The 26548-nt window shown below is 41.3% G+C and overlaps 1 protein-coding gene and 1 long non-coding RNA gene across 10 annotated transcripts in view; one reads left to right on the top strand and one right to left on the bottom strand.

The window, feature by feature from the left end:
* Positions 1–11688, bottom strand: part of LOC122557913 (nucleosome assembly protein 1-like 4) — a 121676-nt gene extending 109988 nt beyond the window's left edge. For 7 of the 9 annotated variants that reach the window (XM_043706124.1, XM_043706121.1, XM_043706120.1 and 4 more), the window contains exon 1: positions 11526–11688. In XM_043706124.1, the coding sequence (XP_043562059.1) occupies positions 11526–11673 (148 nt within the window). In that variant the 5' untranslated portion in view covers positions 11674–11688. Of the gene's footprint in view, positions 1–11475; positions 11495–11525 lie in introns of those variants that run through there. The other 2 variants (XM_043706122.1, XM_043706129.1) reach the window with 2 other exon arrangements.
* A 26-nt stretch (positions 11689–11714) lies between these two features.
* LOC122557915 overlaps positions 11715–26548 on the top strand; it is a 98094-nt gene continuing 83260 nt past the window's right edge. Inside the window, exon 1 of the long non-coding RNA XR_006313973.1 lies at positions 11715–11884. This is a non-coding gene — a long non-coding RNA (uncharacterized LOC122557915). The remainder of the gene's footprint in view (positions 11885–26548) is intronic.

Here is a 26548-nt window from a genome sequence, read left to right on the forward strand (position 1 = left end):
TGGAGCCTTCCACATCCAAAGTTTTACCTGCACATCCACCAATATCATTTATTGTATCCGTTGCTCCCAATACGGTCTCCTCTACATTGGGGAGACTGGACGCCTCCTAGCAGAGCGCTTTAGGGACATCTCTGGGACCCCCGCACCAATCAACCACACCGCCCTGTGGCCCAACATTTCAACTCCCCCTCCCACTCTGCCGAGAACATGGAGGTCCTGGGCCTCCTTCACCGTCGCTCCCCTCACCACCAGATGCCTGGAGGAAGAACGCCTCATCTTTCGCCTCGGAACACTTCAACCTCAGGGCATCAATGTGGACTTCAACAGTTTCCTCATTTCCCCTTCCCCCCACCTCACCCTAGTTCCAAACTTCCAGCTCAGCACTGTTCCCATGACTTGTCCTACCTGCCAGTCTTCTTTTCCATCTATCCACTCCACCCTCCTCCCTGACCTATCAGAATCTGGTTTCCAGCATCTGCAGTCATTGTTTTTACCCTGCAGAGAGACATAGATAGGATGCAGAGCTGGGCTGAGAGGTGGCAAATGGAGTTTAATGTGGACAATATGAGGTGATCCAATTACTCCATCCAAAGTGTAATGCAAAGTACTGGGCTAATGCTAAGATTCTTGGGAATGCAGATGAGCAGAGAGATCTCTGTGTCCATGTACACAGATCCCTGAAAGTTGCCACCCAGATTGACAGGGTTGTTAAGAAGGCATGGTGTTTTGGCCTTTATTAATAGAGGGATTGCGTTCTGGAACCAGGAGGTTATGCTGCAGCTGTACAAAGCTCTGGTACGGCCACACTTGGAGTATTGTGTACAGTTCTGGTCACTGCATTATAAGGAGGAAGTGGAAGCTTCGAAAAGGGTGCAGAGGAGATTTACTAGGATGTTGCCTGGTACGGAAGGAATGTCTTACGAGGAAAGGCTGAGGGCCTTGAGGCTGTTCTCGTTAGAGAGAAGGTGGTTGAGAGGTGACTTAATAGAGACATACAAGATAATCAGAAGGTTAGGTAGGGTGGACAGGGAGAGTCTTTTTCCAAGTATGGAGTTGGCAAACACGAGGGGACACAACTTTAAAGTGAGGGGAGATAAGTATAAGACAGATGTCAGAGGTATTTTCTTTACTCAGTGAGTAGTAAGGGTATGGAATGCTTTGCCTGCAATGGTAGTAGATTTACCAAGTTTAAGTGCATTTAAGTTGTCATTGGACAGGCACATGGATGTACATGGAATAGTATAGGTGGGATGGGCTTCAGATTAGTATGACAGGGCGGCGCAACATCGAGGGCTGAAGGGCCTGTACTGCGCTGTAATGTTTTATGTTCTATGTTCAATGAATTCCTGAAGGAAAAAACCTCCAGAGCTGACCATATGCAGGACTCTCCAGAACGAAAGTTCAATTCAGTTTAAAAAAAATGTTCGGTATTTCAAAATAAAGCCTCTGCAATATATAAAAAAACACTTCTGAAACATTAAGTCATTTAAAAAGTTCTGAATTAAGAACAAAAAAAACCTAAGCTTCAGCAAGATAGGATCATCATCCCATGGACTGATAAGGAAACAAAGGCACTTTTTAGCTCAGGGGTCACAGAATGAATAACTGATTAAAATGGTAACATTCAGACAACTATTCAGTGACAATACTGCAGTGACAGCCCATTTTCTGTTCTGGTCACAGCACTGATGCATTTACAGGCCACTTTCTCCTCCCAGTCGATCAGTGACATTAAAGAAAAATTACTTTGCATCCACTAGAGATAAACTACGATTCCAGTCTTGTATTTTGAAAGCAGCTGTCCCCTGAGCAACATCTAGCATAAACAGTTTTGCTTTTCTGGATCGGTCATATCAAATAGCTGACAGAATACAAAAGTTTGCAAATTGTATACTTTCACACCTAAAATCAATATCAAACTTGAAATATCTATATATATTTAAAACGTTTACTTAATTATTCTACCAGATTAGAATTTTTTTTTAAAAAGTTTAAAATTCTGTTCTTAGAACATTTGTGGAATAACTGTAACATGCCAAGATTTCAACTTCCAGGTTCTTAAATTCGACAACTGCTGCTAGATTGGTAAATAACGTATGTAACTCCACTATACAAGGGGAGAGAAAACAGGGAACTATAAGTCAGTTAACCTACTTGTCAAAAAAAATGCTAGAATCTAATACCAGTGATTTACTAACAGGGCATTTTAATATAATGTGCTTAAGCAAAATCAACAGCATTATGAAAAGAAAATAAATGTTTCATAAGTCCATTGGAATGCTTCCCCAACTGCTTAACTAGGAGAGTAGATAAATGAGAGACAGTGGATGGAAGCCATATAGATTTTTCTAGAAGGTATTCAATTAGCTGCCATACAAGCGATTAATACATCTCACACCTGCTCAGCTGACCATGAAGGATTCTCCTTCTCAATCTCTACCCCTGTCTGAGTCTTGGTGACACTTAAACCAAGAGTCATCTGTCTCTAATAAGAATAGCAGCCCTAGGGTCTGGAAGGGCGATGGCAACTTTATCTTTTATTACACAGGAACAGAGCTCTTAGCATGGGGTGATATTAACGTGGATCAAAGTTGGTCAACGAACAAAACTGATTAACATTGCAAAAGTACTAAAATACAAGGACCAGACGTCTTGCTACAATTGTAGAGGACTTTGGTGAGACTTTACCTTGAAATACTGCACAAAGTTTTGGTCTCTATATTCAAGGACAAATATGCTACGTTCACTAGCTTTACTTGTTGGGTAAGAGGGCTGTCCCAAGACCTGAAGCAGAGTAAACTGGGTTAATACTCTCTGGAGTTTGGAATTATTGAAACAGACAAGATTCTGAAGGAACTATCTGGCAGAAAGCAAAAGGGTTGTTTTTGGTTCTGGCTGGGTAATCTAGTCTCAGAAAAACAGTCATCATTTAGAATCAGAGATGCACAGCATGGAAACAGACCCTTCAGTCCAACTTGTCCATGCCGACCAGATATCCCAACCCAATCTAATCCCACCTGCCAGCACCTAACCCATATCCCTTCAAACCCTTCCTATTCATACACCCATCCAGATGCCTTTTTCATGTTCCAATTGTACTAGCTCCACTACTTCCTCTGGCAGCTCATTCCATACACATACCACCCTCTGCATGAGAGAGTCGTCCCTTAGGTCTCTTTTATATCTTTCCCCCTCACCCTAAACCTATGCCCTCTAGCTCTGGACTCCCACACCCCATGGAAAAGACTTTGTCTATTTATCCTATCCATGCCCCTCATAATTTTATAAACTTGTCTAAGGTCACCCCTCAGCCTCCGATGCTCCAGGGAAAATAGCCCCGACCTATTCAACCTCTCCCTCCAGCTCAACTCCTCCAATCCTGGCAACATCCAGTTTCACTACATCCTACGGAATATTCCAACAATGGCCTAACCAATATCCTGTACACGCGCAACACGTACTCCCAACACCTGTACTCAATACTCTGACCAATAAAGGAAAGCATACCAAACGCCTTCTTCACTATCCTATCTACCTGCGACTCCACTTTCAAGGAGCTATGAACCTGCACTCCAAGGTCTCTTTGTTCAGCAACACTCCCTAGAACCTTACCATTGTGTATAAGTCATGCTAAGATTTGCTTTCCCAAAATGCAGCACCTCACATTTATCTAAATTAAACTCCGTCAGCTACTCATCAGCCCATTGACCCATCTGATCAAGACCTCATTGTAATCTGAGGTAACCTTCACTGTCCACTACACCTCCAATTTTGGTGTCATCTGCCAACTTACTAACTATACCTCTTATGCTCGCAACCAAATCATTTATATAAATGTCAAAAAGTAGTGGACACAGCACCAATCCTTGTGGCACTCCACTGGTCATAGGCCTCCAGTCTGAAAAACAACCCTCCATCACCAACTTCTGTCTTCTACCTTTGAGCCAGTTCTGTGTCCAAATGGCTAGTTCTCCCTGAATTCCATGAGATCTCACCTTGCTCACCAGTCTCCCATGGGGAACCTCATTGAACGCCTTACTGACGTCCATACAGATCATGTCCATTGCTCTGCCCTCATCAATCCTCTTTGTTAATTCTTCAAAAAACTCTCAACCAAGTTTGTGAGACATGATTTCCCATGCACAAAGCCATGTTGACAGTCCCTAATCAGTCCTTGCTTTTCCAAATATGTGTACGTCCTGTCCCTCAGGATTCCCTCCAACAAGTTACGCATCACCAATGTCAGGCTCACTAGTCTTTAATTCCCTGGCTTGTCCTTACCACCTTTCTTAAAACAGTGGCACCACATTAACCAACCTCCACTCTTCCGGCACTTCATCTGTATCTATCAATTATACAAATATCTCTGTAAGAGGCCCAATCATTTCCCGAGCTTCTCGCAGAGCTCGAGGGTACACCTGATCAGGTCCTGGAGATTTATCCACATTTATGCGTTTCAAGAAATCCAGCACTTCCTCCTCTGTAATATGGACATTTTGCAAGGTGTCACCATCTATTTCTGTACATTTTATATCTCCCATGTCCTTTTCCACACTAAATACTGATGCAAACTACTAGTTTAGTATTTCTGCTATCTCCTGCGGCTCCACACACAGGGCGCCTTGCTGATCTTTGAGGGGCCCTATTCTTTCCCTAGCTACCCTTTTGTCCTTAATGTATTTGTAAAAACCCTTTGGATTCTCGTTAACTCTATTTGCCAAAGCTATCTCATGTCCCCTTTGTGCCCTCCTGATTTCTCTCAAGTATATTCCTACTGCCTGTATACTTTAAAGGATTCACTCGATCTATTGTCGATGCCTGACACATGCTTCCTTCTTTTTCTTAACCAAACCCTCAATTTCTTTAGTCATCCTGCATTTCCCATATCTACCAGCATTTCCTTTTACCTAACAGGAATACACTTTCTCTGGACTCTCGTTATCTCATTTCTGAAGGCTTCCCATTCTCCAGCTGTCCCTTTACCTGTGAACATCTGCCTCCAATCAGCTTTTCAAAGTTCTTGCCTAATACAGTCAAAATTGGCCTTTCTCCAATTTAGAACTTCAACTTTTAGATCTGGTCTACCCTCTTCCATCATTATTTTAAAACTAATAGAATTCTGGTCGCTGGCCCCAAAGTGCTCTCCCACTGACACCTCATGCGTCTGCCCTACCTCATTTCCCAAGAGTAGGTCAAGCTTTGCACCTTCTCTAGAAGGTACATCCACATACTGAATCAGAAAACTGTCTTGTAAGCACTTAAATTCGTCTCCATCTAAACCCTTAACACTATGGCAGCCCCAATCTATGTTTGGAAAGTTAAAATCCCCTACTGTAACCACCCTACTATTCTTACAGACAACGGAGATCTCCTTACAAATTTGTTTCTCAATTTCCCTCTGACTATTAGGGGGTCTATAATACAATCCCAATAAGGTAATCAACCCTTTCTTATTCCTCAAATAACTTCCCTGGATGTATTTCTGGGAAGATCCTCTCAGTACAGCTGTAATGCTATCCCTTATCAAAAACGCCACTCCCCCTCCACTCTTGCCCCCCCTTTCTGTCCTTCCTGTAGCATTTGTATCCTGGAACATTAAGCTGCCAGTCCTGTCCATCCCTGAGCCATGTTTCTGTAAGTGCTATGATATCCCAGTCACATGTTCCTAACCATGCCCTGAGTTCATCTGCCTTCCCTGTTAGGCCTCTTGAATTGAAGTAAATGCAGTTTAATTTATCAATCCTACTTTGTTCTTTGCTTTGTCTCTGTCTGCCCTGACTCTTTGACTCGCCTTTGTTCTCAACCGTACCAGTGTCAGATTGATCTCTTTCCTCATTATCTCCCTGGGTTACACCCCCCCCCCCCCCACCTTACTAGTTTAAATCCTCCCAAGCAGATCTAGGAAATCTCACTGCCAATATATTAGTCCCCTTACAATATAGGTGCAATCAGTCCTTCTTGTACAGGTCACTTCAACCCCAAAAAAATCTTCCAATGATCCAAAAATGTGAATCCTTCTCCCATACACCAGCTCCTCAGCCATGCATTCATCTGCTCTATCCTCCTATTCCTACCCTCACTGGCTCGTAGCACTGGGAGTAATCCAGATATTACTACTTTTGAGGACCTCCTTTTTAAATTCCTGCCTACCTCTCTGTAATCTCCCTTCAGAGTCTCAACCTTTTCCCTTCCAATGTCATTGGTTCAAATGTGTATAATGATCTCTCGCTGGCCCCTCTCCCCCTTGAAAACATTCTGCACCCTTTCTGAGACACCCTTGATCCTGGCACCAGGGAAGCAACACACCATTCTGATTTTTCGCTGCTGGCCACAAATCTTCTCAAAACTTGCTAACAGAAATGTTGTCTGTACCTTGAACTAGACAGTCCCTTAACACAATCAATAGTTTGGTATCAGACGTACTCCTCATCACATTAGAGCGATGGTATCGAGACTGGCTCAGTCTCAATACCAGAAACTTGGCTGATCGTGCTATGTTCCACTGAGAATCCATCACCCCTACATTTTCCAAAACAGCATACTTGCTTGCAATGGGGATAGCCACAGAAGACTCCTGCACTAACTACCTACCTCGCTTACCTTTCCTGGAGTTAACCCATCTGTGTGACTGTATATGTGACTTTTTCCCCCTTCCTATAACTGCCACCCATCACATCCCCTTGCTTTTGTAAATTCCTCATTGCCTCTAACTGCGTCTCCAACCAATCTGATAGGATTCGCAACCAACAGCATTTATTGCAGATATAATCTTCAGTAACCCGTAAACTCCCCCTAAACTCCCAATCATTGTGTAGCAAAAGGATACAAATGCTTCATCATGGAGTATAGTCAAGATTTAAATCAATATTTTTTGAACTCAGGAATAAAAACCATCTCAAATTGCTGGAGGAACTCAGTAGGTCTGGCAGCATTCTTGGAGAAGAAAACGGATTACCATTTCAGGTCCAGTGACTCTCCTTCTAAACTTTGCTTGTTTCAAAGCTCCAGCAATTGCAATTCTTTATTTTATTTGCTCTCAGTGAACTTAGGTACATGAGGAATGGACAGCAAAGTGAAGTTGAGGCTGATCATCCATTCAAACATGGACAGGTCTGAGTGGCCAATTTCTCTACAATCATTTATGTTCTTACATTCCTAAACTGACAGTTCCAGGATAACAATCTGTAACTACTGGACAACTGGAAGGAGAAAGAAACAAAGTACTAATCATTTCAACCCAGACCATAATACTGTAAAATGTACATGAGAGATTGCAAAGATGACTCAAGAATATTGCCAGAAATGCACAGATACACATTACATGAAAGGATGAACAGACTGGGTCACTTCTCTGTTCAAAAAGTGGATGACAGATAATCTAGACAAGGTCTGAAAATTATGAACAGTTTTGTTAGCATTGGTACAGAGAGAATATTTCCTCTTGTGAGGAAGGACATAACTAGAAACCACCAATATAAAAGTTACCAAGAAATCCAGTACGAAAACAAGAAGTAACTTCTTCACCCAGAGTGGTAAGAACGTGGAGCTCTCTATCATAAGTAGTAACTGAAGAGTATAATACAGATTATTTATGCAGGGACTATGGGTAATAGATGGTTAAAATAGTAGATTTAAATGAGAAAAGACAAAGAAGATTAAAAGGAGTATAAACAAATATGGATGGTTTGGGTTAAATGGCATGTTTCTGTTCATAAATCCTACAAAGGTTCTTCACACTTTGTGGGGTGAAGGGTAGGTTAAAAAGGATATTAAGTTGTTTGGGGAGTAAATAAACTGTACACTGTTTTTGCTGTTTGAGGTGATCATTTTCATACAGGACATTCAAAGGCCCAAAAGCACCATGTGATTAGACAACAGCAACAAATCTGGTGTAGAATCAGCTTTGCCACTTGTAACTCCCTGTATAACTGCCCTTGTTGAAAAAACACAAGCCTTGTTGAGAAAATGATTATGAATCATTCTTGAAACTTCTACCAAAACTTAATAAGGTTGACTTATGATTCAAAGCTACCCCAGAAAAATCTAGGGTGATAACCATTGCCCACATGACTACAGTAGACTAAAAATGATCAACATTTTGGGAAGGGAGAAAATAAATGTATTTTTAGGTGAAGCAGACTTATCAATATTCTACCGCATAATGAGATTTTAAAAATTAGTTATCAACTATAAAATCACACTAAAACAAATGCACAGAAATTAACAAACAATGATCTCTGATGTGAAGGGACTGTCTTATAAGCAAAAGTTAAATAAGTTGGGACCCAGTTGAGAAGAAAGAAAGGTGATCTCATTGACATATACAGGATTCTTGAGATATTAGGCAAGTTAACAGTCGAGAGCATGTTTCCACTCATGAGAGTGTAAGAGACCAAAGGGCATGTCCTCAGAATAAAAGGGACTTCAATTTAAGATTAAGACGAGTAGGAATTTCTTCTATGAGAGTTGAGTGGCTTTGGAACTTCTTGCGAAAGAGCTGTGGGTTTTTTTTAAGTCGAAGATAAATTCGTGATCAGTAGAGGAAGCAAGTTTCATGAGGAAAAGGCAGGAAAGTGGTTTTGAGGGATTGTCCGATCAATGTTGATCTTATTAGATAGTGGAACAGACTTGAGGCACTAAATGTAACTAAAAACAATGACTGCAGATTCTGGATGAGTGGTGCTGGAAGAGCACAGCAGTTCAGGCAGCATCGTTTGGAACTAGAGTGAGGTGGGGGAAGGGGAAATGAGGAAACTGTTGAAGTCCACATTGATGCCCTGGGGTTGAAGTGTTCCGAGGTGGAAGATGAGGCATTCTTGCTCCAGGGTCTGGTGGTGAGGGAGCGACGGTCAAGGAGGCCCAGGACCTCCATGTCCTCGGCAGAGTGGGAGGGGGAGTTGAAATGTTGGGCTACAGGGCGATGTGGTTGATTGGTGCGGGTGTCCTGGAGATGTTCCCTAAAGCGCTGCTAGGAGGCGGCAAGTCTCCCCAATGTAGAGGAGACCAAAACGGGAGCAACGGACGCAATAAATGATATTGGTGGATGTGCAGGTAAAACTTTGATGGATGTGGAAGGCTCCTTTAGGGCCTTGGATGGAGAGGAGGGAGGAGGTGTGGGCGCAGGTTTTACAATTCCTGCGGTGGCAGCGGAAGGTCCCAGGATGGGAGGGTGGGTTGTAGGGGGGCATGAACCTGACCAGGTAGTCATGGAGGAACGGTCTTTGCGGGAGGTGGAAAGGGGTGGGGAGGTGGTGGGGTCTTTTTGGAGGTGGCGGAAATGTCGGCAGATGATTTGGTTTATGCGAAAGTTGGTAGGGTAGAAGGTGAGCACCAGTGGCGTTGTCCTTGTTATAGTTGGAGGGGTGAGGTCTGAGAGCAGAGGTGCGGGATGTGGACGAGATGCATTGGAGGGCATCTTTAACCACGTGGGAAGGGAAAGTGCGGTCTCTAACAGAACACACCAGATGGCCTCCATCTTTGCCCGAAACGTCTATTTTACTGCTCCTCAGATGCTGCCTGAACTACTGTGCTCTTCCAGCACCACTAATCCAGAATTGAGGCACTAAATGGCCTACACTTATCCCCATGTTTTTCAGACTTATGAAATAGATACACTTGAGTCAATGGGTCACAGTTTCAGGACAACACCATAGCTTGAAGTACATGAATCTAGTATAACACCTTTCGCACAGTGCTTAAGGATGGACAGAAGTTTGTCAAGGCAGCTTTTTTCATATTATTTTAAATCAAGACCCACCTCTATGTACATCTAAAAGACTCATGGCACTAAATTGTCAGAGAGTTCTCCTATTGTTTTGTATTTGCTTCCATCTCAAAGGTTACAAAAATATACATTAACTGGTCATTCACATGTGTCCTCAGAACCCTGTTCTCAGATTGGCTGTGGCTGCAGCCACAGCCATCAAAATGCAGAACGTAACTGAAAATTAATTAATTGGTTGAGAAATGCTTTGGCATATCTAGAAAAATCAATGGCCAATTGCTCACATTTATGCAGTACCTTTTATACTCAGAACATCTCTAAGCATTTCAACTAATTATTTCCAAAAAGCAGTATAATACATGCAAATACAACTGCCAAATTATGCACAGCAATGTCACACCATCAACGCCATATAAAGCTTTTGAAAATTTCATGTTTTGATAGGACTAGTTGAGGAAAGATGATCAAGTAGTATTTCCTATTCAGCATCAAATGATACAGCAGAATCATTTACTCCAGCTGATTTAGCTAACTTGGCCTTATTTTAATTCCCTGTTACTTCCACAATGTAATACCCCTCAATGAACAGAACTTTGTAATATGTTCACCTTGTATGTATTTATTATATGGATTTGGAAAAAATACAGTAAGGTACAATCACCAATCCAAATACCAATAAATAAATGCATATTAATTTTACAATTTATATGGAGCACAGAGACAATGAAATAAATATTGCTTCATATTTTCATTGGAAAACAAACACCACCTGCACTCCAGATGAATATTATACAAGTGTCAAAATAGTTTATACATTTTTAACAAGTCAAAATAAATACTTCTCAAAACTAATGGTGGCCATACATGCCTACTAACCAACAGCCTTTAGTTCTTAATAAAAACTGAAAGAACTGCAGATACTATAAGTCAGAAAAAAAAATAGAAATTGCTGGAAAAGGTCAGCAGGTCTGACAGCATCCATTAAGAGAAAGAGATGGAAGGGTCACTCAGCTATGATTCTATGATCCAAAACATTAACTGACTTCTCTCCACAAATGCTGCCAGACCTGCTGAGCTTTTCCCGTTTTTATTTCTGTTTCAGTCTTTAACAAATGCACACTTAAAGGTGAACACAATTTATCCATAAATACGCAAATTTTAAAACTGCTTTGGAAGTTTAAACAATCAAATCAAACTGAATTACTTGAAGGTATCAAAACAGTTCCATGTTAATAATTAAAAGCAAAACACTATAAATGCTCGAGATTCAAAATTAAAACAAAAAAACACTGAGAAACTTAGTATATCTTGACAGCATGCGTGCAGAAAAACAGTGTTAATGTTTCAAGTCAAATGCGACTCTTCTTAGGAACTGAAGGGACTGGATAAGCAATGCTGACTTTATGCTGGAGAATTTTTTTCGGGAGGGGGGTATGTAAAGAAAGACGATACCTTACGCATGTGGAACAGATGGTAAAAGTAAGATCCTCCTAGCATTCTTTTTCAACTGGACTAAAAGCTTCAGAGCATTTGAAGCCCCTTATACAGAAATCTAGATGAGTTTCCGTACAAGTGTGTTAGTTACTTTGAAACAAACCTGTCTAGCAAACACCGCACTGCGGCCACTGTAAACATTCAACCACAAAGCATCAAATTCAGCGCAACACTCAGCTTAGAGCTGGTCTGCAATGGGGGCCCGAACTCCGAGGCCCCTCCACCCTATATGCCCCTGCAACACGTGAAGCTTTCACCTTCTCCCGCCAATCCCTGTCCCCCGCGGCCTGGGCCTCTAACCGTTCACCTATCCATCGATTCTTCCCTCCCTCACCGATACCTGCGCTCCGCAACCGTTGCTCCCGCCCGACTGCCTCACAGTCACCACCGCGCGCTAATGGCGAACGCCAAAGAGGCCACTTCCCATTGGTCGTCGCCCGCCGCTGCAACCCCATCTGACGTCAGAGAGCACGGAACTGGCCAATTAGAGACCGCGCGTATGCTGGGTGCCGGAGTTGTGGGCTCTTAAAGGCAACCGAATTTTAATTTACCGGCTAAAAATAGAGCTTTCGGAGAGACGCTATGATCTACAGAATACAGTAACTGGCCAGTTCTGATGGTTCCGTGGGAAGGCGTGAGACATCCAACGCTTACGAAAGGCGCGATGTAAGTGCAAAACATGTGCTCCCTTGATTTTGTGAATATGCAGGTTTGTCCGGGAGACTCCAGGATTTGACAATTAGTCGCTGAGGCACACCTCCCTTCAAGATTGCTAGGCGTCATGAAAAATGTTTTCATTTACTTTGTTGCAATGAAAGGTGTCTGAATTCCGCATTACAACATTTAGAGTCTATATTTTAGAATCACTAAGATATGGACTTTGTCACTTTTCGTAAGGGTTTGAAAATAAGTCAGACATTCCTTGCACGATAGTGTCCTAATCCACCATATGTCAGCGAGAAGGGACCTCTGGAGTGAAGTTACTGTGGTGACTTACCAAAAGTGGGGCAAACATTAAGATAATTTAATTTGGTTTTGGTGCAGAACAATCAAGGATTGATTTTTAGCTTTGGAAGTCCAGCGTTTGAAAGTTTTTGGGCAGTTCAAACAAGACTTGACTGAGGGGTCAGAAGCCACTTCTGTCTTGAACAGGGACATTGAACAATTCAGGGAAAGCATCCTTGGCCTCAGTACAAAAGTAGTAGTTTGTACAACTTTTAGATCAGATTTAATTAAAAATCTATAAATTATTAAAAACTGGAAACATTTGTGAGTATTCATACAAAGTATAATGGGATCTTGATCAGATGGACCAATGAGCCAAGGAGTTTAATTTAGATAAATGAGGTGCTGCATTTTGGAAAGCCAAATTGGGGGATACTTATACACTTAATAGTAAAGTCCTGGGGAGTGTTGCTGAACAAAGAGTCCTTGGAGTGCCGGTTCATAGTTCCTTGACAGTGGAGCCTCAAGTAGATGGAATGTTGAAGAAGATGTTTAGTTGCTTTCCTTTATTTGTCAGAGAATTGAGTATAGGAATTGGGAAGTTGATGTTACAGCAGTATAGGAGATTGATTAGGCCACGTTTGGAATATTGTGTACAATTCTGGTCTCTCTCCTATTGGAAGGATGCTGTGAAACTTGAAAGGGTCCAGAAAAGATTTACAAGGATATTACCAGGGTTGGAGGGTTTGAGCTACAGGGAGAGTTTGAATAGACTGGGGCTGTTTTCTCTGGAGTATCGGGGGCTGAGGGGTGACCTTCTAGAGGTTTATAAAATCATGAGCGGCATGGATAGAGTGATTAGACAAGATATTGGGTAAGCAGAAAGAGGAAAAGCTGGCCCCGATCTCTTATCATGCTGCAGAAGCATGAACAACAGCTGGGGCACCTGGAAAAAAAGGACGGATGAGGTTGAACTTTCACAGAGGTGGAAGCTGATATCAGTTCCTCCAAGGATAGGATCCAAGCCCTGGAGACACAGGTCCGTAACTTGCCTGACCAAATGGATGATCTTTAGAACAGGGTCAGGAGAATAAAATTCAGATCGTCGGTCTGTCGGAGGGTAAGGAAGGTGAGCGGCCGGTGGAATTTATTGAGGACTGGTTGCAGAACTTCCTTAACTTGGAGCTGGAATGAGAGCCTTGAAGATTGAGAGGGCTCACTGGGTCACGGCATGGAGGTCAGGTTTGGGTCAATGTCCGCTTCCTCTCTTGGTTCGGTTTCATCATTATAGAGATAAAGAGAGAATCGTGGATGCTTTTAGAATTCAGGGGAAGGATCCGAAGGCCCTAATGTACGAGGGCTCTAAGATCATGTTCATCCAGGACTTCTTAGCGGCAGTGATCCATAAAAGAAAATCCTATGACTGTGTCAAGAGAAGACTGAGGGAGCTTGGGATCCAGTACTCTGAGGTATCCAGCGGTGCCTCGATCACCTCAGATGGATCCATACATCTCTTTGGCACATCGGGGAAGGCAAGAGACTTTGTGGGCAAATTAACCTAATGTGAACAATTTAGTATCTACAAATAGTAGTGTTGTTTGGGTATGTCTTTGTTTTTTCTTTTAAAAAAAAACAGGGGAAGCCCGGTTAGGGCTTTCTTTTCCTATTTTATTTATTGGGAATAATCTGGTTTTACACTATGTTTGGCGACAGCTGAGATGTGTACTCTCAATCTCTAAGTTAAGTTATACCAAAGGATGGGTGGGGTATTTACCTCTTTTATTTAAAAAAAATTCTTTATTCACCTTGCTATTCCATGGTGTATTTTCTTTCTTTTCTGCTTGTGTTTGCGGTGCGGCTCTAGCTAGGAGGAGGGAAAATGGTTGGGATGGCTAGATGCCTACTTACAGGCAGTTTATACCTAGTTCAAGTATTTAAATGCTCGGGCTGCAGTCCTGGCAGCGGGATGGGAAATTGGGTTTTGGGATGGATAGTTGCCCACTTTAGGCAGGGGGTTCCCCCATTCAGCACTGTTGGTGCTTTATATGTTGGTTTGTTTTTTGGTTTTTGTTATATATAATCTTTGATCGCTTTGTAGGTTTGTTAACATTAGTGGTTTAAGTTTATATAGTTTTTATGTTTGATGAATCTTGTGACACTAAGACTCGATGATTTGTGGTTCGAGTTCCTCCTCTCTGGAATTTAAATGTTGCTGCAGAATGACTTGGTTAAATGGTGTACCTAGAATATCAAGGAGAGTCATTCACCAGTTAACAGGAAGAAGGTTCTTTTGAATCTGAGAAAGGAGAAGGTGGATATTGCTTTATTACAAGAGACACACTGGGATGATAGGGAGCATTTGAAACTATAGCAGAATGGTTTTGATCGGGTTTACTTTTCTTCTTGTAATACCAGAAGTAGGGGAGTGGCTATATTGGTTAGGAGGAATCTCCCGTTGAAGTTACTAGAATGTGTTAAAGACACACACAGGAGGTTTGTAATTCTCAAAGCCCTGATAAACGAGGAAGAACATGGTGTTTTAAATGTTTATTGCCCTCTGGCCCATCCCTTCAAATGTTTGATAGATGCGTTCTCCAAACTGATCAGTCTCGAGTCCCGACACATCATTATAGGGGGAGATTTTAACTGTCTCATGGATCCCACAGTAGACAGGTTGCCCAAAGGCCTCCCGAAATTCTCTGTACAAACTAAACAATTAGTGGATCTGTGTGTGGAGTTAGGGTTGGTGGACATCTGGAAGTGTCTCCACCTTACAGGCAGGGATTTTACGTTTTTTTCCAATGCACACAGATGTCACACCAGGATTAATTTTTTTTTTTATGACCCCCGTGGCAACCCTGGACTTGGTGGTATCTTGTACAATTGGTAATATCACCATATCTGATCATGCTCCAGTGTATCTGTTGGTTAAGATTAAGGAGGTTATGGTGGGTTTGAGGCACTGGCAAATGGATTCCATTATCCTCAAGGATAATAAGTTTGTGGAGTACTTCTCTCGGGAACTTTGGGTGTTCCTAGACATTAACTCAGGCTCGGTTAGTAGCCCATCCATCCTTTGGAGACTGCCAAAGCCTATGCGAAGGGGTTAGTTATTTCCTACTCTGCCAGTAGGAAGCGGAAGAAGGGTACGTAGCAATGTCTCCTTGAAGCACTGTTGAAGGCAGCTGAGAAGACTACTTTGACAGGCCCTTGTTGGTCAAGCTACAGAGGATTAGGGTGCTGTGGTCTGCATTGAATTCAGTGCTCACGCAGACAGCAAAGAAGGAGCTGGCTTTTGTAAAGCAAAGGTTATATGAGCATGGTGACAAGCCAGGTAAATACTTAGCATATCGCGCCAAGAAGAGGAGCGCCCCTCAAGCCATTATGGCAATTAGGGAAGGGTCTGGGAACCTAACACGTGACTCCAAAAAGATTAATGTGGCATTCCAGAGATTTTACTCTAAGTTATTACCAATCTGAGAGTTGTAAGGAGGAGTGGGGCAAATGGAGTCCTTTTTCAAGGATCTGGAGCTCCCAGGCATGATCCCCAAACAAGAGTCTTTTCTCAAAGCCCCATTATCAGAACAAGAGTTGCAGGAGGCTGTGAAGCAGCTTCAGAGTGGAAAGGCGCCCGGTCCTGACTGACTTCCCAGCGAATTCTATAAGGAATTTATAAACATATTGTCAGGCCCGATGCTTAACATGTTTAATGACTCATACAGCCATGATTGTCTCCCGCCATCTCTGAGAGGAGTTATTGAGGAAGATCCTGGAGGACTGTGCTTCGTACATGCCCATTTCACTCTTAAATGTGGACTTTAAAATCCTCTCTAAGACTATTGCATTACAGCCAGAAACTGTGTTACCTTCTATTGTCAAAGAGGACCAGACAAGCTTCATAAAGTGCTGCAGATCCTAAAATAATGTTAGGAGGCTGCGTAATGTAATTCAAGCATGCCAACAACAGTCAATACAGGGATTGGTCATTTCTGTAGATGCACAGAAGGTATTTGACCGAGTTGAGTTGCCGTAACCTTTTCTATACTCTGGAGCGGTTTGGTTTGGACAAAGTCCTTATAAGATGGGTAAAGGTTTTCTCCATTGGCCCTCTCGCGGCGGTCATCACCAACAGGGTACAATCAAATAATTTTAATATTTTTAGGGACAGCCGGCAGGGCTATCCCCTTTCACCACTGCTTTTTACGTTGGTGATTAAACCATTGGCGGAGGCCATTTGAATGGATCCCAAATATATCAGCTCCAGAAGTGGGGTCAAAATTACATACTTTTTTTGGAGGTGGAAAATATATATTTTTTTGTTAAATTCAGCAGTTACAATGCCTCGCCTGATACAATGCATCAGTGTGTTTGGCATCTTTTTTGGGGTACAAGATTAATCTTGAAAAATCAGAGGCTATGCCTATGGGTGGCCTTACGAGGGAGCTAGGTCTTGAGGGTGAATATCGATTTCCATTTAAGTGGTCACAGGGGGTTTTGTGCATTTGGGCATATTCATTACTCCACTTCTGGATTGGCTGTTCAAAGCTAATTTTGTTCAATTATTTGACAAAATCAAACAAAACCTTCAAAGATGGGAGGCACTTCCGGTCTCATGGTTGGGTCAGATAGTGCTTATTAAGATAAATATTCTCCCCTGTTTGTTATGCCCTATACAGATGCTCCCCCTAATTTTCAATAAGCAAACACTTCAGGAAACTGAGCAGCTGGTTCAGCTTTTATTTGGCATCATGAAGTGGCCCCTCATTAAATTAGCTAAATTGCAACTGCCTCACAGATTGGGGGGGTGTGGATCTCCCAGACATTAAAAGCTACCAACTAAGCTCGCTTTTATCCTATGTGAGTGATTAGGCTTGAGGGGATCCTCTTTCAATATGGTTAGATATTGAAACCTCCCAGGCAGGGTGCCCCCTTACTAGCATGCTGTTTTTGGACAAAATGAGGACAGTTAGGGAATATTGCCATAACCCAATAGTTATCAATACTGTTAAAGCATGGAAGGCAATTCGGCAGAGGGATGGCAATATTGGCAAAACGTCTTCTCTTACACCTATTGTGTACTCTGGATTTTCAACTGGTGATGATAGATTCAGGATTCAAACATTGGGCCGCTAGGGGTGTGTCTTGCATGGGCGATTTATTTGAGGGAGACACAATGATGTCCTTCGATCAGTTAGCACAGAAACACGAGCTATCTAACAGGGACATCTTTCGTTTTTTTCAAGTTAGGGATGTTATTCAAAAAAAGACTACAATTTTGACTGATCCCTGCAAATCCGACATAGAGAGGAAGGTGCTCAGTGCTAAGAGTACACTTTCTGTCAGCATTTTATATCATCAATTGGGGGGTGCCCCCTCCGATGAGTTCTGATGACTCTGCAGGGTGTGGGAGAGAGAGCTAGGTGTTGAGGTCTCCTCAGAGGCATAGGAAGATATTTGCGAAAACGCAAGAAAGATATCAGTTTGCAATAGGATCCATGCTTTACAGTTGTAGGTTCTCCACAGGGTCCACTTGACTCTGGGCCATTTAACAAAATTTAAACCAGGGTTGTCTTCAACATGTCCCAAGTGCAAGGTCGGTATGGGCACTCTTACCCATTGTCTCTGATCTTGTGGTAGGCTTCAAACAAAATGGAACGCTGCGGGTGTAAGGGTGGAGAAGGACCCGATTTCTTCTTCTTGGTCTGTCCAGTATATTTCCTACAGATATGCATAAGAAAAATCTTTTCAACATCCTCCCTCTCTACACAAGAAAGAATACCTTGCTAGGTTGGGCATCCAAACCACCCCCCCCCCCCCCCCTGCACCGACCTGTCGGGTTGGCGGAAGATTGTTATGGAGCTATGGAGCATATCCCCTTGAATTTTCTCACGAGTATGGTACACCACAAAACTGAGAATTTTTATAAGACATGGCAACCCTTTTTGGAATACCTGGATATTGTGCTTTGAGTTGAATATCCAGAGAGGAGGAACTGCGAACGTATGAGTATCTTGTTTGGCTGAGTTGAGTTATTACTATTTATTAGTTTGGTTCTTATTTATTTAGTTAAATAGTTGGGTTTTTTAAATATATATATTTTAAATATATTTATACATTTATACGAGAGGGCGGATTGGGTTTTTTAAAACTCATTTTCTGTTCTTTGTTTGTATTGTTTTGAATTGTATTGTTTTGTATTTGATGTAATATTAAAAAAAATCTACTTTTCAATAAAAATAGGCATCTGGAAGGGTTGAGAGGGATATGGACTAAGTGCTGGCAAATGAGACTAGATTAATTTAGGATATCTGGTTGGCATGGACAAATTGGAGCAAAGGGTCTGTTTCTTTAAAAAGAACTGGGGAGATTCAGTATTGTCAAAGTTAAAGATTTTATATACAGGGCTAATTTCTCATTATTTGTATTGCTGTAAAGTAATGAGTTTGGGAAATAAATTGAAACTTTGGTTTGCTGGCTGTTTAAGATTTTTTCCAACTGTGCTCCATATCTCGATAATTTGTTTTTTTTTGTCTTTTCAGTAATAACCTTGTGTTATTTTTGACTCAAACTTTTAATTTTGTTTCTGTCTCCACAGATGCTGTCAAACTTGCTATGTTTTTTCCAGCATTTTGTCTTTATTTGAAATAATTGTTAATGCTTCTGCCATTTTTCTATCATTACCTGTGATCATTTCCTATCTATCTCTCATTGGTCCTATTCTTATGCTAATATTATTATTATTTATTTCATTATTACCTGTCAAATATTTTGTTATTTTGTTTAACTTCACAATTTCAAATTCATAATTCCTCTTTGCCTTTCTAATTTTTTTGTCTTCCCTCCTACTTTCTACCAATTCTCTTCTGTCATGCAATCTTCTACTTTCTGTATATTTAATGTATGCCTCTTTTCTAATCTTCAATTGTTTCCTTACATCTTTTTTCATCCATGGAGTCCCACTAGTTTCTTTGTTTCTTTTTTCCCCTTTTAACTGATATTATTTTCCCAGTTGAACATTTGATTCAGTCTTTCCAATTGTTCCACATTGTTGTTTGGTAATATTGTTGCCAGTTTTGTTTTCCCAAGTTCCATTCTCAGAGCCTAATAATTAGCTTTTCTCCAATCTGTCATCTTGAGTTTCGTCATAATTATGTCCTTCTTTATTATCTTAATTTATATTATTTTATGGTTACTACTGACTAGATGTTCCCTACTTTTTTTTACTTGTCTGAAGTTCTGAAGAAGGATCACTAGACCTAAAACATTAACTCTGCTTTCTCTCCACAGTTGCTGCAAGGGCTGCTGAGTTTTTCCAGTAATTTGTGTTTTTGTTTCTGATTTTCAGCATCCTCTGTTCCTCAGCTTTTTTTTCTTGTCTTATATCCTGTGGTTCATTCTCAGTTATTGGATTTGTTAGTAAATCTTCCCCTGTGGAGCTTTTCACATACTCTTTTAGAAAATCGTCCTGTATATACTTTAGGGACTCCATCCCCTTGTACCCTTTAATTACCTCTTCTGATCAATATTAGTGTGTTTTAATTCTAGCATGATTTTTTTTTCTCTTTCTTTTACCCAACTCCCTACATTATCTTCATATTTCTTTCTTCACCTCTCTTAGCGATTCAGAGTCACACAGCATGGAGACAGACCTTTTGCTTCAACTTGTCCATGCTCACCAAATTTCCCAAAACGAAACTGGTCTGACGTTTGGTCATATCCCTCTATACCTTTCTGATTTGTGTACCTACCCAAATATCTTTCTAATGTCATAACTACCTGCATCTACCACATCTTCTAGCAGTTCATTTCACATACGACCACCCTCTGTGTGAAAAATTTGACCATAAGGTCCCTTGTAAATCTTTCTCTTCTCATCTTAAAAATGTGTCCATGGTTATGAACTCTCACACGCTGGGAAGAAAGCTTTGCTATTTACCTTATTTGGGAGAAAGTGAGGACTGCAAATGCTGGAGATCAGAGCTGAAAATGTGTTGCTGGAAAAGCGCAGCAGGTCAGGCAGCATTCAAGGAGCAGGAGAATCGACGTTTCGGGCATGAGCCCTTCTTCAGGAATTCCTGAAACGTGCCCGAAACGTCGATTCTCCTGCTCCTTGGATGCTGCATGACCTGCTGTGCTTTTCCAGCAAGAGTATTTACCTTATCTGTGCTCCTCATGATTTTAAAAGGTCATCTCTCAATTTCTATGCTTGAGTGAAAAAGTCCCAGCCTATCCAGCCTCTCCTTATAATTCAAACCCTCCATTCCCTCAGACATCTTGGTAAATCTTTTCTGAACTCTCTCCAATTTAAATGCCTTCCTATTGTACTCTGAAAGTGGCCTCATCAATGACCTGTACAACTTGATGTCCCAACTCCCATGCATGGGTTTCCTCTGGGTGCTCCGGTTTCTTCCCACAGTCCAAAAATGTGCAGATTAGGGTGAATTGGCCATGCTAAATTTCCTGTAGTGTTCAGTGAAGGGGTAAATGTAGGGGAATGGGTCTGGGTAAAGGGGTAAATGTAGGGGAATGGGTCTGGGTGGGTTGCTCTTCGGAGGGTCGGTGTAGACTTGTTGGGCCGAAGGGCCTGTTTCCACACTGTAAGTAATCTAATCTAAAAAAGTAATCAAATCAAATATGCAATGGTTTGAGCAATAAAGTCAAGCTAAATGCCTTCTTAACTACCTTGTCTACTATGTTATCCCTTGCAAGAAAATGCACTGTATTCCATCTGCTCTCTTTTCCTCTATATCCTGCTGTATTTATTTTTTTTTGTCGCCATGTCTTTGATGATGTGTGGTTTATCCCGAAGTATGATGACCTCCAATGTCTGTTTCTTATACACATTGTGCACATTGTTATACAACCATTCCAACTCCTTTTTAATAGGGTTCCCTTTCATTTTATATTTGGCCATAAAGATGTCTGATCTACAACTCTCTCTATTTAGCTCCTTACCACCAAAACCCTCCCTTACACTATTCTTTGTACCAATGTTTTATTGAGGTGTAGAGTGCTTATTTTTCTTGTAGAATACTTCCTACATCCAGGTAGCTTGCAGCCTTTGTCACCTCCCTGTTTCACCTTTCTGCTTGGTCAAGAGTTCCATTCCTGTTTAATTGGAGCTTGACGATTGTTACAGCTCCTTCCTTTCCCAGAGTGTCTCATGAAAAGGAAATTGCTTTCCCATACCTAACCCTTTAACCACTTGTAATTTCTCCTAATCTGTCTGCTCCCATGCCAATTTGTGTAGTTCAGATCGCACGATCCTTCAATTTCTGCCCTTCTAATTTAGAATCTAACTTTGATACTCTGTTAGCAGGATTTCCTGTTTATTCCTACCTATGTCATTTCTTTCAATTTGGAACATGACAATTGGATTTACCATCTTCCTTTCCAAGTTTTTTTCTAGCTTTATGAGATATGCAACACACTTGTATCAGGCAGGAAACAGCTTTCAGAATTCTAATTTTTGACTGCAGAGGATGCTATCTATCCCCGCAATTATCGAATCGCGTATTATTAGCTGAACTTGTAAGTTATAGGAATAGGGACATAGAATCTGCTGCGCTGCTCCGTAAGATCATGGCTGATCTGATTGTGGCCTTAACTCTACTTTCTGCTTGCCCCACATGTAGGTAGATTAATGGTAAAATTTAGCCTCATTATTATGACGCTAAAAATTAGCCAAACGGCCAGTTTATTTTATATCATTGTTTTAAGATAAAATTGATCAGCACAATTAATCTTGAAACCTTGACTGAGTTATGTATTTGATTGAGATTTGCATTTCTCAAGTTGTAGTATCTGACAAATTTTATTAATGTCAGAGTTGAACAATAGTTGTAAGGTACTATAATGCAATCATTGAGGAATTATGAACTCCAGTGACTTCTACGAGACAGCTATTGAATGACCTTGGTACAGTTAAACTAATCGGGTTGTATCAGAAGAAATGAATTGAGTCTTATATGAGATGAACATTGTATCAGTGGACATGGATAGGGTCTTGCATAGCATGAATTGGACTCTGTTCACTGATGACACAGGTGTCTTATCAACTCAAATTCATAACTTAAAAACCATTAAATTAGGCTAGTAACAATAAGACCAGCAATCTGTTCAGTTTGGCTGTAACAGTTAGGTGATTTGAAAACTGCCAGTGTGACACCCCTATTTTAGGGAGGCTAAAAACATGTAATTATAACCCTCTTATCATAACATCCATTGTTGAAAAATACTGGAATCAATTATTAAGCAAGTAATACCAGAACATTTGTAAAATTAGAATCAAATCAATGAAAGTCCAGCATGGCTTATGAAAGAGAAATCATGTTTAACTAATTTATTGAATTTTTGGAAGAGGTATCAACCAGTGTGGACAGAGGAGAATTGGTACATGTGTTGTATTTGGACTTCCTACCTAAAAATCTTCAACAAGATACCTCAGAAAAGGTAATAATATGGTGTTGGAGGTAATGGATTGGCACAGAAAGAGAATTTGCTAATGGGCACGAAACAGTGAGTGAGATAAGGGGTTCTTTTTCAGGTTGGCAACCTGTGACCTGTGGGCATCCACAAGGATCAGTGCTGTGACTACATCTGTTTACAATGTATATTAACTTGAAGGAAGGAAGCGAAGGTACTGTAGTACAATTTGCAGACAACACAGAAATACAAAGTCAGGTTTGAGAGGGACACAAACCATTTACATATGTTAAGTAGGTGGACAGAAGGTTGTCAAATAGAATAAAATATGTGAAAATGTGAAGTTGTTCATAGAGTCATAGAGATGTACAGAATGGAAGCAAACCCTTCAGTCCAACTCATTCATGCTGACCAGAGATCCTAAATTAATCTCGTCCCATTTGCCAGCACCTGTCCAATATCCCTCTAAACCCTTCCTATTCATATACCTATCCAGATGCTTTTTAAACGTTGTAATTGTACCACCTTCCACCACTCCCTATGGCAGCTCATCCCATGCATGCACCATTCTTTGCATGAAAAAGTTGTCCCTTCGGTCCCTTATAAATCTTTCGTCTCTCACCCTAAAGTTATGGCCTATAGTTCTGGATCCTCCAATACCTTGTCCATTTTCCCTATTCATGCCCCTCATGATTATACTAAACTCTGTAACCTCAGCCTCCAATGCTCCAGGGTAAACAACCCTAGCTTATTCATCCTCTCCCTATAGCTGAAATCCTCCAACCCTAACAACATTCTTGTAATTCTTTTCTGAACTCTTTCAAGTTTCACAATATCCTCCCTATAGGAGGGAGACCAGAATTGTATATAATATTCCAAAAGTGGCCTAACCAATGTCCTATATAGCCGCAACATGACCTCCCAACTCCTCCACTCAATGCTCTGACTAATAAAGGAAAGCAAAATAAACGCCTTCTTCACTATCCTTTCTATCTGTGACTCAACTTTCAAGGAACTATGAACCTGCACTCCATGGTCTCTTTGTTTAACAACACTTCCCAGGACCTTACCGTTAAATGTAAAAATCCTGCACTGATTTGCCTTTCCAAAATGGGGCACCTCACATTTATCTAAATTAAACTCCATCTGGGCTATCTGATCAAGATCCTGTTGTACTCTGAGGTAACCTTCTTCGCTGTCAACTACACCTCCAATTTTGGTGTCATCTCCAAACTTACTAACTATGCCTCCTAAGTTTGCATTCAAATCACTTTTATATAAATGATGATAGCAGTGGAGCCAGCACTGATCCTTGTGGTACACCACTGGTCACAGGCCTCCAGTCTGAAAAGCAACCCTCCACCCCACCCGCTGTCTTCTACTTTGAGCCAGTTCTGTATCCGTCAGGCTAGTTCTCCCTGTATTCTAAGTGATCTGATCTTGCTAACCAGTCCACCATGAGGAACCTTGTCCAACATCTTACTGAAGTCCATATAAGATCACATCCACCGCTCTGCCCTCTTTGTTACTTCTTCAAAAAACTGAATCAAGTTTGTGAGATATAATTTTCCCTGCAAAAAGACATGTTGACAATCCCTAATCAGTACTTGCCTTTTCAAAGACATGTAAATCCTATCCCTCAGGATTCCCTCCCACAACTTGACCACCATCGATGCCAGGCTCACCAGTCTATAGTTCCCTGGATTTTCCTTACCACCTTTCTTAAATAGTGGCACCATGTTAGCCAACCTCCTGTCTTTTGGTACCTCACCTGTGACTATCTATGATCTCAAAATCTCAGCAAGGGGCTCAGCAATCACGTCCCTAACTTCCCATAGAGTTCAAAGGTAGAAGACAGAGGGTAGTGGTGGAGAGTTGCTTTTCAGACTGGAGGCCTGTGACCAGTGGTGTGCCACAAGGATCAGTGCTGGCTCCACTGCTTTCATCATTTATATAAGTGATTTGAATGCAAACATAGGAGGCATAGTTAGTAAGCTGGGTCCATTACTTTTCTTCATTTATATAAATGATTTGGATGTGAACATAGGAAGCATGGTTAGTAAGTTTGCAGATGACACCAAAGTTGGAGGTGTAGTGGGCAGCAAAGAATGTTACCTCAGTGTACAACAGGATCTTGATCAGATGGGCCAATGGGCTGAGGAGCGGCAGATGGAGTTTAATTTAGATAAATGCAAGGTGTTGCATTTTTGAAAAGCAAATCTTAGCAGGACTTTTACACTTAATGGTAAGGTCCTGGGGCGTGTTGCTGAACAAAGAGATCTTGGAGTGTAGATTCATAATTCCTTGAAAGTGGAGTCACAGGTAGATGGGATAGTGAAGAAGGCACTTGGTATGCTTTCCTTTATTGGTCAGAGCATTGAGTATAGGGGTTGGGAGGTCATGTTGCAGCTGTACAGGACATTGGTTGGGCCACTTTTGGAATATTGCATGCAATTCTGGTTGCCTTTCTATTGGCTGGATGTTGTGAAACTTGAAAGGGTTCAGAAAAGATTTACAAGGATGTTGCCAGGGTTGGTGGATTTGAGCTATAAGGAGAGGCTGAACAGGCTGGGGCTGTTTTCCCTGGAGCCTCGGAGGCTGAGGGGTGACCTTATAGAAGGCATGGATAGGATAAATAGACAATTCCCTGGGGTCTTTTCCCTGGGGTTCGGGGAGTCCAGAATGAGCTGCCAGAGGAAGTGGTGGAGGCTGGTATAATTACAACATTTAAAAGGCATCTGGATCGGTATTTGAATAGGAAGGGTTTGGAGGGATATAGGCCAGGTGCTGGCAGCTGGGACTAGATTGGGTTGGGATATCTGGCCGGCATTGACGGGTTGAACCAAAGGGTCTGTTTCCATGCTGTCCTTCTCTATGAGTCTATGACTCTATGAGTCATGGCAGCATAAGGAAACAATAAATGGTTAGGAATTCCAATGCATGCCTGAGTGTGTGGTAGAGGTAGATTCAATTAAAAGCCTTCAAATTAAATGAGCTAACTTACTACAAAGGAAACCTTTGCTGCATCATAGAAAATAGATGAGTGAGTGAATTCAGGGATAATGGGTGGAATGGCTTTCATCTGTGCTAACATTCTGTAAATTTTGAATGATCTGAAGCTATTATTTGGTTTGTCCAATAAAATCTGTTGCCTGCTATCTCCAAGCTCCATCTCTCTTACTGGCAACAGTAGGAAGCTAAATCAGACTGTTCCCAATCAGAATGCCAAGGTGAGCTTTCAATCACATATTAACAACATCACTATTTCTACTTATGTAGCATTGTTCAACTCCAACCTTGCCTCTGTTCATCTACTGCCAAAATCTTCAAGAAAGCTTTTGCTTCTTCCAAATTTGAGGATTCAGATGCATTTCTGACCAACTTTCAATGTTCTATCCCCCATACCCTTGATCTCATCAAAAACTGTTGTAACATGTGTCAAGTCTCATTGACCCCCATTTCTCCAATGCTTGCCGGCCCACATTGGCTTCCAATTAAGCAAAATTTTGAATTTGTTTTTAAAGATTCTCAGTTTTGTTTTCAAATGTCGATATTATTTTACACCTTTCAAATTCTATAACTCCTCCAGCCACACAACCTTCCTAGATATCTGTCTTTTTCTAATTGTGACCACTTGAACATCTTTGATTTTAATCAGTTCATCATTGGGAACAGTGCATTCAGCCGCCAAGACCCTAAGTTCAGGAACTCTCCAACTAAAAATCTTTGCCTCTATACCTCCTTTAAGAGGCATCTGAAAATCTGCCTCTTCAACAAGCGTCTTATTATGGCACAATGTCCCTTTTATGTGACTCAATGTCAAAATTGTCTTATAATGGAATAATTGAAACATCTTGGAATGTTTATTACTATAGAAGTTTATTACTATAGAAAAGAAGCTGCTGTCGTTACATCATTTGGCTTACTGTTTCTTCACAATCGTAAAATTATAAAATTTAT

The sequence above is a fragment of the Chiloscyllium plagiosum genome, chromosome 16 (assembly GCF_004010195.1).
Source record: "Chiloscyllium plagiosum isolate BGI_BamShark_2017 chromosome 16, ASM401019v2, whole genome shotgun sequence".
In the NCBI taxonomy this organism is placed as follows: Eukaryota; Metazoa; Chordata; class Chondrichthyes; order Orectolobiformes; family Hemiscylliidae; genus Chiloscyllium; species Chiloscyllium plagiosum.